This window comes from Maylandia zebra, linkage group LG13 (genome assembly GCF_041146795.1).
Source record: "Maylandia zebra isolate NMK-2024a linkage group LG13, Mzebra_GT3a, whole genome shotgun sequence".
Lineage (NCBI taxonomy): Eukaryota > Metazoa > Chordata > Actinopteri > Cichliformes > Cichlidae > Maylandia > Maylandia zebra.
Window position 1 is genome coordinate 1,384,377 of NC_135179.1, and position 12,197 is coordinate 1,396,573.

At 44.0% G+C, this 12,197-nt stretch overlaps 1 protein-coding gene across 2 annotated transcripts in view; it reads left to right on the plus strand.

The window, feature by feature from the left end:
* fbxw4 (F-box and WD repeat domain containing 4) overlaps positions 1 to 12,197 on the plus strand; it is a 42,612-nt gene that overhangs the window by 11,719 nt on the left and 18,696 nt on the right. For both annotated transcript variants that reach the window (XM_076891361.1, XM_004573796.3), the window contains exon 6: positions 10,787 to 10,852. In XM_076891361.1, the coding sequence (XP_076747476.1) occupies positions 10,787 to 10,852 (66 nt within the window). The remainder of the gene's footprint in view (positions 1 to 10,786; positions 10,853 to 12,197) is intronic.

A 12,197-nucleotide genomic window follows, 5' to 3' on the forward strand; every position in this document is an offset into this window, starting at 1 on the left:
GACCCTGAGAGTCTTAAACTACTCCCCTGGGGGGCAGTAACCTGTCCCTGACCCAGAGTAGGCAGTTCACTCTTTTCTTGGCTTAGGACCATGACTTGACTTGAAGGTGCTCTTCACATTCCACTGCAACCCTCTAATAAAACCAACAGAAACACATCGTCTACAAAAAGCCTTCCACCACCTGAGTAGAGCTAGAAATTTTGTCCATAAAAACTATGAGCCGCATCGGTGATAAGGGGCACCCCTGAGTCCAGCATTTACTGAAAAGATTCCGAAATATCGCCACCAATCATGCTCCTGTAACGGTTATACAGGGATTGAATGGCTGGTAGGAATGGGTCAGACATCCTATACTCCCAAAGCAATTCCCCACAGGATAGTCTGAGGAACGCAGTTGAATGCTTTCTTCAAAAACAACCACATGTAGACTGGTTGGGTAAACTCCCATGCACCCTCAAATATCATTGTAAGGATAAAGAGCTGGGGCACAAAAACCACAACCACATTGTTGCTCTTGCTTCCAAGGTTCGACTAAAGACAGACAAACTGTCCTCTCCAGTACCCTTCAATAGGCCTTACCCGGGAGGCTTAGGAGTGTAATCCCCCTGTAGTCAAAACACATCCTCTGGGTCTCCCTCTGGGACCGCCACCACAGTGTGCCAGTCTAGAGGTTCCGCCCTAGATCTCCATGTGGTGTTGTAGAGGCGTGTCAACCATTATAGCCCTATAAAATCCAGGACCTTTAGGAACTCGGAGTGAACATCCACCCTAGGGTTCCGGCCACCAAGGAGTTGTTTAATTGCCTCACTGACCTCTCCCCTTGTGATGGGAGAGTCATCCCCTCGTTCCCAGACTCTGCTTCCTCTCCAGAAGATGTGTCAGTAGGATTAAGCAGGTCCACCCCCACTATCCAACATCTGAGTAGAGTACTACCTCGTCCCCAAGTCGCCTGACAATTTGCCAGAATCACTTTGAGGCATACTGAAAGTCTTTTTCCATTGCCTCACCAAACTCCTCCCACAACTGAGTTTTTGCTTCAGCTACCACCTGAGCTGCATTCCACTTGGCCTGCTGCTATTCTTCAGCTGCTTTTAAAGTCCCATAGGCTAACCAGGACTTCAGCCTCATGGCACCTTTCACCTGTCCACTACCTTTCTCGAGGACTACCACCGTATCAGGCACCAACCACACTGTAGCCATAGCTCCTTGCTGCAGCCTTAGAAATGGAGGTGCGGAACATGGTCCATTAGAACTTAATGTCCCCAGTCTCCCTCCAAATGCTGTCAAAGTTCTGCCAGAGATGGGAGTTGAACATCTCATGGATCAGGGCCTCTGTCAGGCATTCCCAGCACACCCTCCCAATACATTTAGATGTGCCAGGTCGTCCAGCATCCTCCTCCACCACCTGATCCAACCTACCATGAGGTAGTGATCAGTTGATAGCTGGGCTTCTCTTTTTAACCGAGTGTTTAGAACATATGATCACAGATCCATTGATATGTTTTCAAAATCGACCACTGACCTATGACCTAGGGTGTCCTGGTGCCATTTGCACATCTTTATGTTAAAAAGTGGTGTTTGTTATAGACAAACTGTTATTTGCACAGAAGTCCAATAGCAGAACTGCACTCTCTGTCACTTGATGCATTGCTCATGTGAATTGAAGTCTCCCAATAGGACAATGGAGTCATCAGATGGAGGACCCTGAAGCACCCCATCCAGTGACTCTCAAAAGGCAGTCATATTGTCAGGACCCATTCCCCGAAGACGCAGGGAAACAACCCTTTGTCCAGTGGCAAAGCCTCCACATGTACAGGTAGCAAACCAAGGGATACAAGAATACCCACCCCTCTTCACTGCCTCTTATTGAGGACAGCTCCAAACTGGAAGAAAGTCCAGCCCCTCTTCAGGAGACTGGTTCCAGAGCCCGACCTGTGTATTGAGGTGAGCCCAACTATATCTAGTCGGGATCTGTCAACATTACACACAAGCTCGGGCTCCTTCCACACCAGAGAGGTGAAATTCCATGTCCCAGTAGTCAGCCTCAATAGCCTGGGATTGGACCGACATGGCCCCCATGCTTGACTGCTGCTTGATGCACAATGTACCCGACCTCTACAGCTCCTCCTGCGGGTGGTGGGCCTACAGGAGGGAAGGACAATGTAGCATCTTTGCACCCAGCTAGGTACCTATGGTACTTTGTAATGTTTGACTTTTTGGATTACATGATATTTGCGTTATGGTCTGGCAGTTACTTGTTATATATGCAAAATGATCTTAAGTGTACAATCTCTCATCTTGTTACAGAGTAATTTAAGCAGAGTTCAGTTATGTTTAAACATTGCAACATCTTGATTTGTTTGTTTTTTAGATATTCGGTTGTAGATTTGCTGCTGTGCTTGGGATCATTGTCCTGTTGCATCACCCAGTTTTGGCCATGATTTAGTTGTTAGACAGGTGGGCTCACATTTGTCTCTAGAATTATTTGGTATACCCAGGAGTTTATGGTTTACTCAATAATTACAAGGTGCCCAGGTCCTGTGGCCTTCGTCAGCCGTCCACCAGCGGTTGATAGTTGGTATGAGGGGTTTGAAGCTAAATATAGTGCTGTGTATTATGGCCAATCCCACTTTGGGATTGTCTGTCCACAGTTTTGTTGTTTGTTATCATTAGGGTTTTTTTTTTAAATTCAACATCATTATTATTATTATTACATTTGCAGCTTTGAAAATCTAAGAATCCTAGAGATCAGATATGATAGGCAGGCAGGATACCTGATGGATAACTGCCCAGCCTGACGTTGGGCAAATACAAAGAGACATTTGCTCTCACATTGACACCTGGGCAGTTTAGATTCACATTTAACCCAACCTTGATGAAGCCGGAGTATCCGGAGAGAAGCCACGCAACCACGGGGAGAACATGCAAACACAGAGTCTTTGTGTCTTGGTGTGAGGCAACAGTGCTAACCACCACACTACCAAGCTGCCCGTTTGTGTTATTATTATTCTTAGTTTGGCAGCTTTGAAAATCTAAGAATCGTAGAGATCATGAAGCTATGATAATTAGTTCATTTTTGTTTTTAATCATATTTTCTTACACAACAATCTGCAAGTCAGTTATCCAGAATGTCGAGATATTTTAGCATGTGGTAGTTAGAAGTACAGATCTCTGTAATTTCTTTGGTGGTTCAACAAGTCTGTGTTAGATATAAGCTTAATAATAATGAGAAATATAATAACCTCAGATCACCGAAATGAAAGACAAAGTGATATAATATTCCTTGTTATGTTTAAGAAAATCTATCACAATGATCTTTTCTCCTAATCCTATTTGCTGTTGCAAATTTGTTGCCAACGCAGTTTGTATACAGCAGAGTTCTTCCACGCTGATGTCCAGTGTGGGACATCGCGTTAGGTCCTGGTCTATTCCACCCGGCTGAGCAGCCCCAGCTGAGGAATGTCCTGCTGACCCCACAGACATGAGACACAAACAGAAGCCAAAAGGGCCACAGGGGGTGGTGATGGGACAACAGGGTCCAGGCATGCGCGTGTGTGTGTCCCCATGCATAAGAGTGTCTATTTGTGAGAGAAAAAAGTGCATGCTTGTAGGCAGGCAAATGTTTGTCCATGCATGTCGTTGTGTAAAGGGGTAGGGGGCGAGGGAGAGAACCCTGGAAGTGAAAGAAAGAGAGGGAGTGTGCATAGGGGGTTTGGAGGTCAGCACTTGCACCCTTTGAGCATTGTTTCCCTCCCTGGCAATATAAAAGCATCATAACCCTTTGAGCCCAGACATATTTAGAAACCACATAAAAGCACTTTTTACAAACTAGATACACGTCGGTCACAAAGCCCGGGGTCAAGCGCAACAAATTAACAGCCCTATTTCTGACAGGGGGTGGGGGTGAGAGCTGGAAGCTTGGTGACAGGCTGGAGCTGAAATGCTGGAGCCCAGCTTCCCAGGGTGGTGAAGAGGGCTGCTTTCTTGCATTCATGTGTAATTGGTCTGAGAGGCTGAGTGAATGCTGACTTACTTTTGTTTCTATTATAATCCTCTTTATAGAAGACTTGCCTACCGTAACTCGAACAAAAGTCAAGACGGCTACTATGAAAGGCAAGAATCTTATTTGTCGCTTATTTGTTTCACACATTGAAACCCCCGTCGCGATTTTTAGCATCTTAGAGAAGCCTTTATCAAATGCTGATGCATCTCCAAAAAGGTAGGTCATCATGAAAACCTTATGTAATTCAGAAAGTTCAAATGCAATTAGTTTTCATTATTTAAGCATTTTCATACTCTTTCATATTACCACCCACTCTTCCTTCAGGTTTTCCTTTAAAATCTCACATATGCCTCTTTCTTCCACCTTGATGAGATTCCCAGCTCTAGATGCACCCCCCCCCCCCCCCCCCCCCCCCTGCATAATACAGCCACACACAGTGTTCTTTGGGTTGTACACTCCCTCCTTTCTCTCCATATGTAGGCAGCATCTCTGTGGCGCACACGTTCTAGTTTCTACCAAAGGTCCAGTGTCCATAATCTTTCTCCAGGTTGTCCTTAACATCCTTCTGTCTGTCTTCCACAGAAGAGGAGTTCCTGTTGAACTCTTGTGCAGGGTTCTAGTGATTGTCCTCATTGAGACTACAGACCAGGTTCAGTCCTTCACTCGTGTCCTGGCAGTCATTCTCTCACTTGTTGTTTTTCCATAGTCTTTAAAATCTTTTGCTTTCTCTACCTCTGCCAGGCTTGTTCTGTGCTGTTTGGCTCACTTTACATTTCTAGATGAGACGCCTCACTCCAGACACTTGGAAATGCTCTAAACAAATTTCTTTCATTTTTGGCATGGGCTGTGCTCTGGCTCAATTAAAAGCTCAGTTTTTCAGGGGCCAATAATATCCTCCCTGGTCATTTTTGTTTTTTCTGAAATAGTTCTGTTATCGTGTCCAAATAAAAATAATTTGTTAATTCTAAAGAAAACTAGTACCGTAATTGTCGGACTATAAGCCGCTACTTTTTGCACAAGCTTTGAACCCTGCGGCTTTTAGTCAGGTGCGGCTTTTCTATGGATTGTCCCTGATTTTTGTCATATCGTAAGACGATTTGTTTTTTGTTCCGCTGTTGTACGGCACTACGTTGCCTGGCGGAAGGATCGGGGTTCAAGATTGGTATGTTGGTCACATGTCCGTCCGCCAGGCAACATAGTGCCGTACAAGTAGCGCGAAAAACAAACTTCAAAGTAGCGCTACGCGTTCAGCGGGAGGCGTGGATGACGAGCGGCGATAAACTTGCGAAAAGCAAGTTATGCTCAACTCCACCGGTGGAACCTGACAGCGTGGAAAAGTGTGAAAACATCCACGATCACCAACGGATTTGAAGGGCTGGACTGCTGCATGATGGAGAGGAGGACACCGCCACGGCCCTTCAGAAGGTGTTCGACTCCGACACTGACAACGAGGATTTCTTTGGTTTTGAAAGTGACAACGAAAGAAAGGAGCTGAGAGTGGATGACGAAGCCATCCTGAGCCTGTTCGTCTCCGACACTGGAGAAGAGGACTTTGGTGGTTTTAGTGGCAGGAAGAAGAGAAAGATGGTGAATGACTGACTTTTCTTCTTGTTAAAGCCGTGTCACTGCACCTGAGCCTAAAAGGTAGTCCGGATCTATTTTTCTGGTGTGCTGTAGGTTACTGTTATGTACTACATTTGTTACTCATTTATGAAGCACAGCACATGTGCAAATATGTACCCATAACTTGTTTTTCAAAATATTAATAAAAGTTATGTCTCCAAACAGCCATCTCTTTCCTGACAATTCCCTTTGTGCATATTCTCTTACATATGATAAGTCAACATTGAAACACCTGCGGCTTTTAGTCAGGTGCGGCTAATGTATGTACAAAACAGGATTTTCCCCTGATTTTAGCTTGTGCGGCTAATATTCGGGTGCGCTTTGTAGTCCGGGAAATACGGTATGTGTAGAAAATAAACATCATAACAATAATGGGATGGCTAATCATTTTGTCTTCAACGATATTTACATACTGGCCTTCCTCTTAACTACACCCGCTCTAGAATTCAGGTCAATCAGGGCTTGCTAATCAACCACAGTCAACACACTGTTTTGGAGTAGTTTTGGCACTGTGGGCAGAAATACATTATAAATAATCACAGACTGCAGAAACTTGACACTAAACTTAAAACACTATGAATTCTGTGGACATCTATCATGGCAGCAGTCTCCTCCATGATTGTGATTGCATGTAATGAACTGGATAGAGACTTTTTCCCTCATTTGCCCACATTTGTAAGGAAAATGCATTTGTGGGTTGAGCAGCAGATGCGTATGTGAAAAACACCCATGTCAAATGTTCTGCCAGCCAGTCCACATAGTAGGGGATGTCAGACACAAGCTCCGAAGACAACATCTCAAGAAGATGGTTTAAACACACCCTATCATCACTCATCATTTTTCCAATAAAGTTCGTTCCAACCGTGTGAACTGGATAGATGTGACTCTGATCAGCTGTTTGGGCTGCGTTTTATGGGCTCGGTCTTTGAAAATGTGATAAAAAATGAAGCTACCTCTTGGTGCTTTCACAAAATTGGGACAGTAGAAAACTACTATGTGAACTCCATGAATTTAAGGTTTTCCTACATGATATTCAGCTTGTGTTGTTCCTGTTGAAAGCAGCAGAGGACATGCTCTCACAGTTACCCCAAGATAAAAAAAGGCCGATGTTGTGACGTCGGAGTTCACATGAATGCAGCTCGTGCGCTGCACATAGAAAGCAACCTTCTTGCTGTGAGGCAACAGTGCTAACCACCGCGTCACCGTGCTGCCTCAGATTATGTCATCAAGTACAAATTACTTCTGCGCATTTTTAAGTATAAATTCAACACGATGTAGCAAAGTTTGCAGGTGTATTAACACCAGTTTTAGTAACATACATGCATAAATTAAACAGCAAAGGTGACATACTAAGATTAGCAGCAGAAAACCTGAGCAAGACTGTCATCATCACCGCTATGGCTGCTAATTTATTTGGACAGTGGAAATGGTGAGAAGCATCAGTAGTTTTAAGCACAGTGCCAAATGAGACTTGTACAGCAGCGTTTCACTGACCTGATTAATCATCAGAGATCAACAGAGTGCCACATATTCGTGGCAGAAATACACACACACACACACATATATTGTTGCACAATCCGAGTGTGTTTACATTTCGATTTTGCGTTTTATATAAGAACGTTAGCAGCGCAATGAAATACAAGTACTGCTCCCCCTGGTGGTTACATTTTACATTACCACTGGTTTTTCTAAATGCCGCTTAGCGGTGTTACCACTCGTGGTTGCATCATCCACGTCGCAGGTGGGGGATATCCTTACGGTCGACCGTCGGTCACGATTCCATCAGGGATCAATCATGATCCTGTCACTGATGAGACCATTTTAAGTGTCTGTGTCTGGTGCTGCCTGTGTTTTTGTATCAGTGTGTATGAATGTGTGTTTGGAGAGATGAAAAATTGTTGTTTCTTTTTGACCTGCTGATATGACTGGTTCCCACTGAACACACATGGGCCTTCAGATGATACAGCCAGCTGTTGAGGTTGGCCAGGGTGTTGCTAATGAGAGGTGATGTGATGGGGAGCCACTGACTGAGCAGAAGAGAAGGAGTCTGGTCAGAGATGTGGCTGCGTGTTTGTTTGCATGTGTTTAGGTAAAATTAGGCACGATAGAGGCTTTGACCTTAACAGCTATAATATCAGTCCATTGTTCTGACTCCAGATCAGATCTGGTTGGTGATTCAGTTGGCTTAGGAAGCAGAAGAAATAAGAAGGAGTCATTCTTTGTGTAGGTGGTGTCCCCCTCCTCTCCTCTTGCTGTGATACAGCCAAGTCAGGGGTGAGTAATGTGAGTAATGGAGAGTAATAGGGTCCAGATAGCAAGTGTGACTATAACCCTATTGTATCCTGTGTCAGGAAGGTCAGAGGTCACCCACTGTGCCTACTGGTCCCAGACCCATCTGGGTCATAAATGAGTTTACCCAACACTAATTACTGGGAACCTGCCAAAGGTCTGTGCTATGTGACGGGGCTGACAGCTGCCCGCATTACTGAGCGTGTGTTTTCCTGCAAACATGCACGTTCTTCGTTGCTCCAGTTCAAAGTACATACACGCCAACAGCATGGCTCAGTCGCAGCTCTGCTTGGTACGCTTTGCACCGCTGCAAGGCCTTTGTAAGGCCAAGTCCTGTTAGGTTTGGCAGCACAGCCTCCAGGATGATAAATGCTCAGTCAAGCCAGTGCATGTGATTCCACCACAGTGCCATTACTGTTCACAAGCAGCTTGTTTGTCTGTGGAGCTAAAAGTATATGCTGATTCAACTTGAGCTGTGTCAAGCAGAGGAGAGGGGAAGAAGGTCAGACAGAGCATGTGGCCCTTTCAACATAAGAGAGTCTGGTCCTGAGGAGGAACATGTAGGCTGGAGTACAGCTGCATCCTCGACATCTCACAGAACCTTGTAGGTTTTGTTCTACAAATGTTTGTCAAGATTATGGACTTGACTCTTTATAGAAATACGGCATGAACAATATGCCATATAAAAAAAATGTAATAAAGAACAAGATGATGGTTATGGTGCTGGTTGGGTTCCAGTCCCGCTTTGTGTCTTTCTGTTCCCGCCTCAGTTTTCTCTTGTTTCCCCTCAATTCTTTAATACAGGTGTGGGCAACTCCAGGCCTCGAGGGCGCCTGTCCTGCAGGCTTTAGATGTGTCCTTGATCCAACACAGCTGATGAACTAATCGTGCGATTCAGGTGTGCTGACCCAGGGTGAGATCTAAAACCTGCAGGACAGCGGCCCTCGAGGCCTGGAGTTGGACACCCCTGATCTAATACATTCAATCTAGAAATATCTTCTATTAAAAGCTAGTTTGAGATAAAGTTCTCCCCATGTACCGTGCTACCTCATCACTTGCTCAAAATCTTGCTTTGAAGTTTTAGTTGGTTCTGCTTTTATGTAATTTGATGACTCTGAAGTTCAAAGTTAGCAGTGAGCTTCCTATCTTACCACAGATTAAAAACTAGGACATTAATAATCTTGGGAATTTACTCTGAATTATAACAAACAATGCCATGCAGTGAGTTTCATCAGTAATACACAAAAAGAGAGCAGATTCAACTTCTGTCAGCTTGGAACAGAAATCTGAACTCTGATGCTGGAAGGAGACTTTTTATTTCTACGTAGGCTGCAAATTCACAAATGCACAGACTTAGCCAGCGTTAGCATGACTCCGTGGAGCCAGAATCTGTCTAATCTCGTACCTGTAAGCTGTGCCTGAATGGGAGGTTGAAAGCATGACAAGTGTAACTGACAAGTCTGTGGAAATGATGCAGTGTGATATTTTCCAAATAACATCTCCACCTACTCCAGTACAGACTTGAGTCCTCATTATTTTGACATAAGCATCTGTCAGTAGCTACCTCTGCATGTAAAAGGCGGGTCCTCCCCCTGTCTGTCAACCCTGTAGGAGGGCACTAAGCTCTGAGTCTCCACATCCAGTTCAGCCCTCCTAGTCAGCCTTCTCCCACAGTGCTCCTCCCCTCACCTTTTCCTCTCCCTAACCTCCCCACATGCGTGACATTCACTGTGCATACCGAGGCTGCTAATTCCAACCTGCCTCTTGAGTCAAAGGCTCGAGCGGTCTTTTCTTGTCTTTTATTCTGCTGGGAAACAACATGTGCTGAATGTAAGACCAGAAGAGAATCTGGTTATTTGTGATAATGAACATTTTCCTACCAGACTCCCCATTTCTCTCCATTCTGGTCAGACAAACCCTGCATGTGCTGTCTACACGTACTGTATGCATGCAGCTGTGCTACGCTGGCCCCAGAGACAAACATTCTTATTCAAAATGAACCTTTTATGTGATGAGAGAACATTTTTATAACAATTGCTAAATGAGGTCAAGAAATCAAGTGCAAAGTGGGCCTCGATGAATCCTCTAAGGTGCTGCCGCTGGTGCTCTGTACAGACAGCAGTCTCGAACCTGCGCTCACAGTTTTGTTCCTTTAGCAGTGCAAAACTGTCTTTTTCAGAAACACTTTCTATGCTGTGCACTCACATGTGCTCCCACAGAGAAAGGAGACTATAGACAGTCTTCTGACTCTGAGACAGCAGAGCTAGCACAAACTGTCAAACTGTATTAAATCACTTTTAATTTCACTCAAAGTAAACACTTCAAATGTTTTTAAAAGGGAGTTTTTGTGTATCTTTTGCTACTTTGCAATATGTGATGCAGGCGTTCTGGGATAATCTCTTTATGCACTTTTAGAGCATCTTGAGCCCAGCAGCTAAATCCTGCCGGCTCCTCATACTTGTCCCTTTCTGATTCGTGCTGGATCCACTGTTTCAAACTGTGTCTGTTCATCTGGATGTTCAGATGAAGCCACAGGGAAGCAAATCTAAAAAAGAATAATGATTTGAAATAATAAGATTTCCAGATCTCAGCATCATTTATAAAATGTCTTCTGTGCATTTTGGAAAGTACGCTGGTTAAACAGGAAACGTTGGAATGACCGCTTCCTTTTACATATGTGGACATAAGGGTCATTTTCATCCACTGCAATTGTTTTTAATATATTTTTCCATATAGGACAATAAGCCAGCTGATAAAAATGAAAAGTAAAAATTAAATCAATCATTTTGGGTAGATTCCTACCTTGTTTTCTTGTGTCAGTACATGTTTGTTCACCTTGTTTAAGGACATGTTCTGCCTCTCTGTGTGCAGCTCCTTCGTCACAGGCACTGCATGCTGCGAGAACTTCTCCCCTCTCTGCATCTGGGATGTTGAACGGTGAGTCAGGAAGCTCCTCGCTATAACAACGTTGTGTTGAGCAACATATCGTTAAAGTATTGTTAGTCACACAACACATGCTTCCATACACCCTGCTTTGTTTTTTGTCATGTAAATGTTTCAATAATTATTAGCTCAGCTAGAAACTTTTTGATAATGAGCAGCGGCAGCTTTGGCTGTAATCCACATGACAGAAGTGCAACGCGATGAGCTGTGTACGGTGTTTCTGTACAACACAATATACAACACGCACAAGTTCAGTCTTCTAAATCGTCATGTGTTCCTGTGAAAGGTTACACAGTCCTGAAACGAGAACAATGAGCATGTTTTATGTTATTGTGAGACTCGAAGCAAAGATTCAGCATGTGTGATGAGCTGGAATCAAAACTCCTCAACAGTCTTAATTCACCGGATCTCTGCCTATTTCGACTTTTGTTGATTTTCCATCTTACTAACAAATCTGCATCAGCTTGAAAACTCCATGGAGCAAGTCTTTGTCAGTCCAAAGTGAGGACCTGAAGCTCCTGTCATTGAGCCAGTGAGAACAGACTGACGGCGCACGACGACCGGAGGCTGTTGTTGTGCTGTTGGGTTTTTCTCCCGGCTGAACAGGAAACACTACCCTGACATGAAATGAATTTGATTATTTAAAGAGAGATGGCCCTTGAACAGCATTTATATATTTGAATGATATTGAAATGTTATGGCAGCAGCCCTGTTTCCCAAAATGTTTGGACCTTAGAAAAAACCTCTAAATAATTTCAAATATGACAGAAGGAGCTGACATCAGGCCGGACCAAGCGCAGAGGATGGAAGTCTAAGTAGTGAAGAACAGAGCATCCAGCCTTCAGAGCTTAGTCCACGTGGATGGACGTTCACTCCTCACACCTGACAACCTTCTGCAGCCTTTGAGAGGGAGAGCAGCTGAGAAACACTGACAGCAACATTTTCTGAACAAATATTATCAGTGAACTCGACCGTGTGAAGAAGACACGAGTGTCAGAAGTGGCAGTGCTCTACACGCTCGGTGACCTTGCCAGCATCAGGATCACACTACAGGGAAATACTTTGTTACTGTACTTAAGTAGGATTTTTCAGGTACTCGAGTATTTATTTTTCTGACACCTTTTTACTTTTAAATACCAGGTTACACGTTTAATCCGCGCATACATGAGATGTAAGAGGCAAAACCACATCATTTATTATCTATATTTTTTATTATATATTTTCAGTTTTTCTATAGTTCTATAATAATAACTAATCCATGTCAGTGTAAGCCAATAGAAAGGAGCCAAATCGTTTGAAGTTATACTCCAACAGGAAACCGTCAAATCCTTGGGGTTCC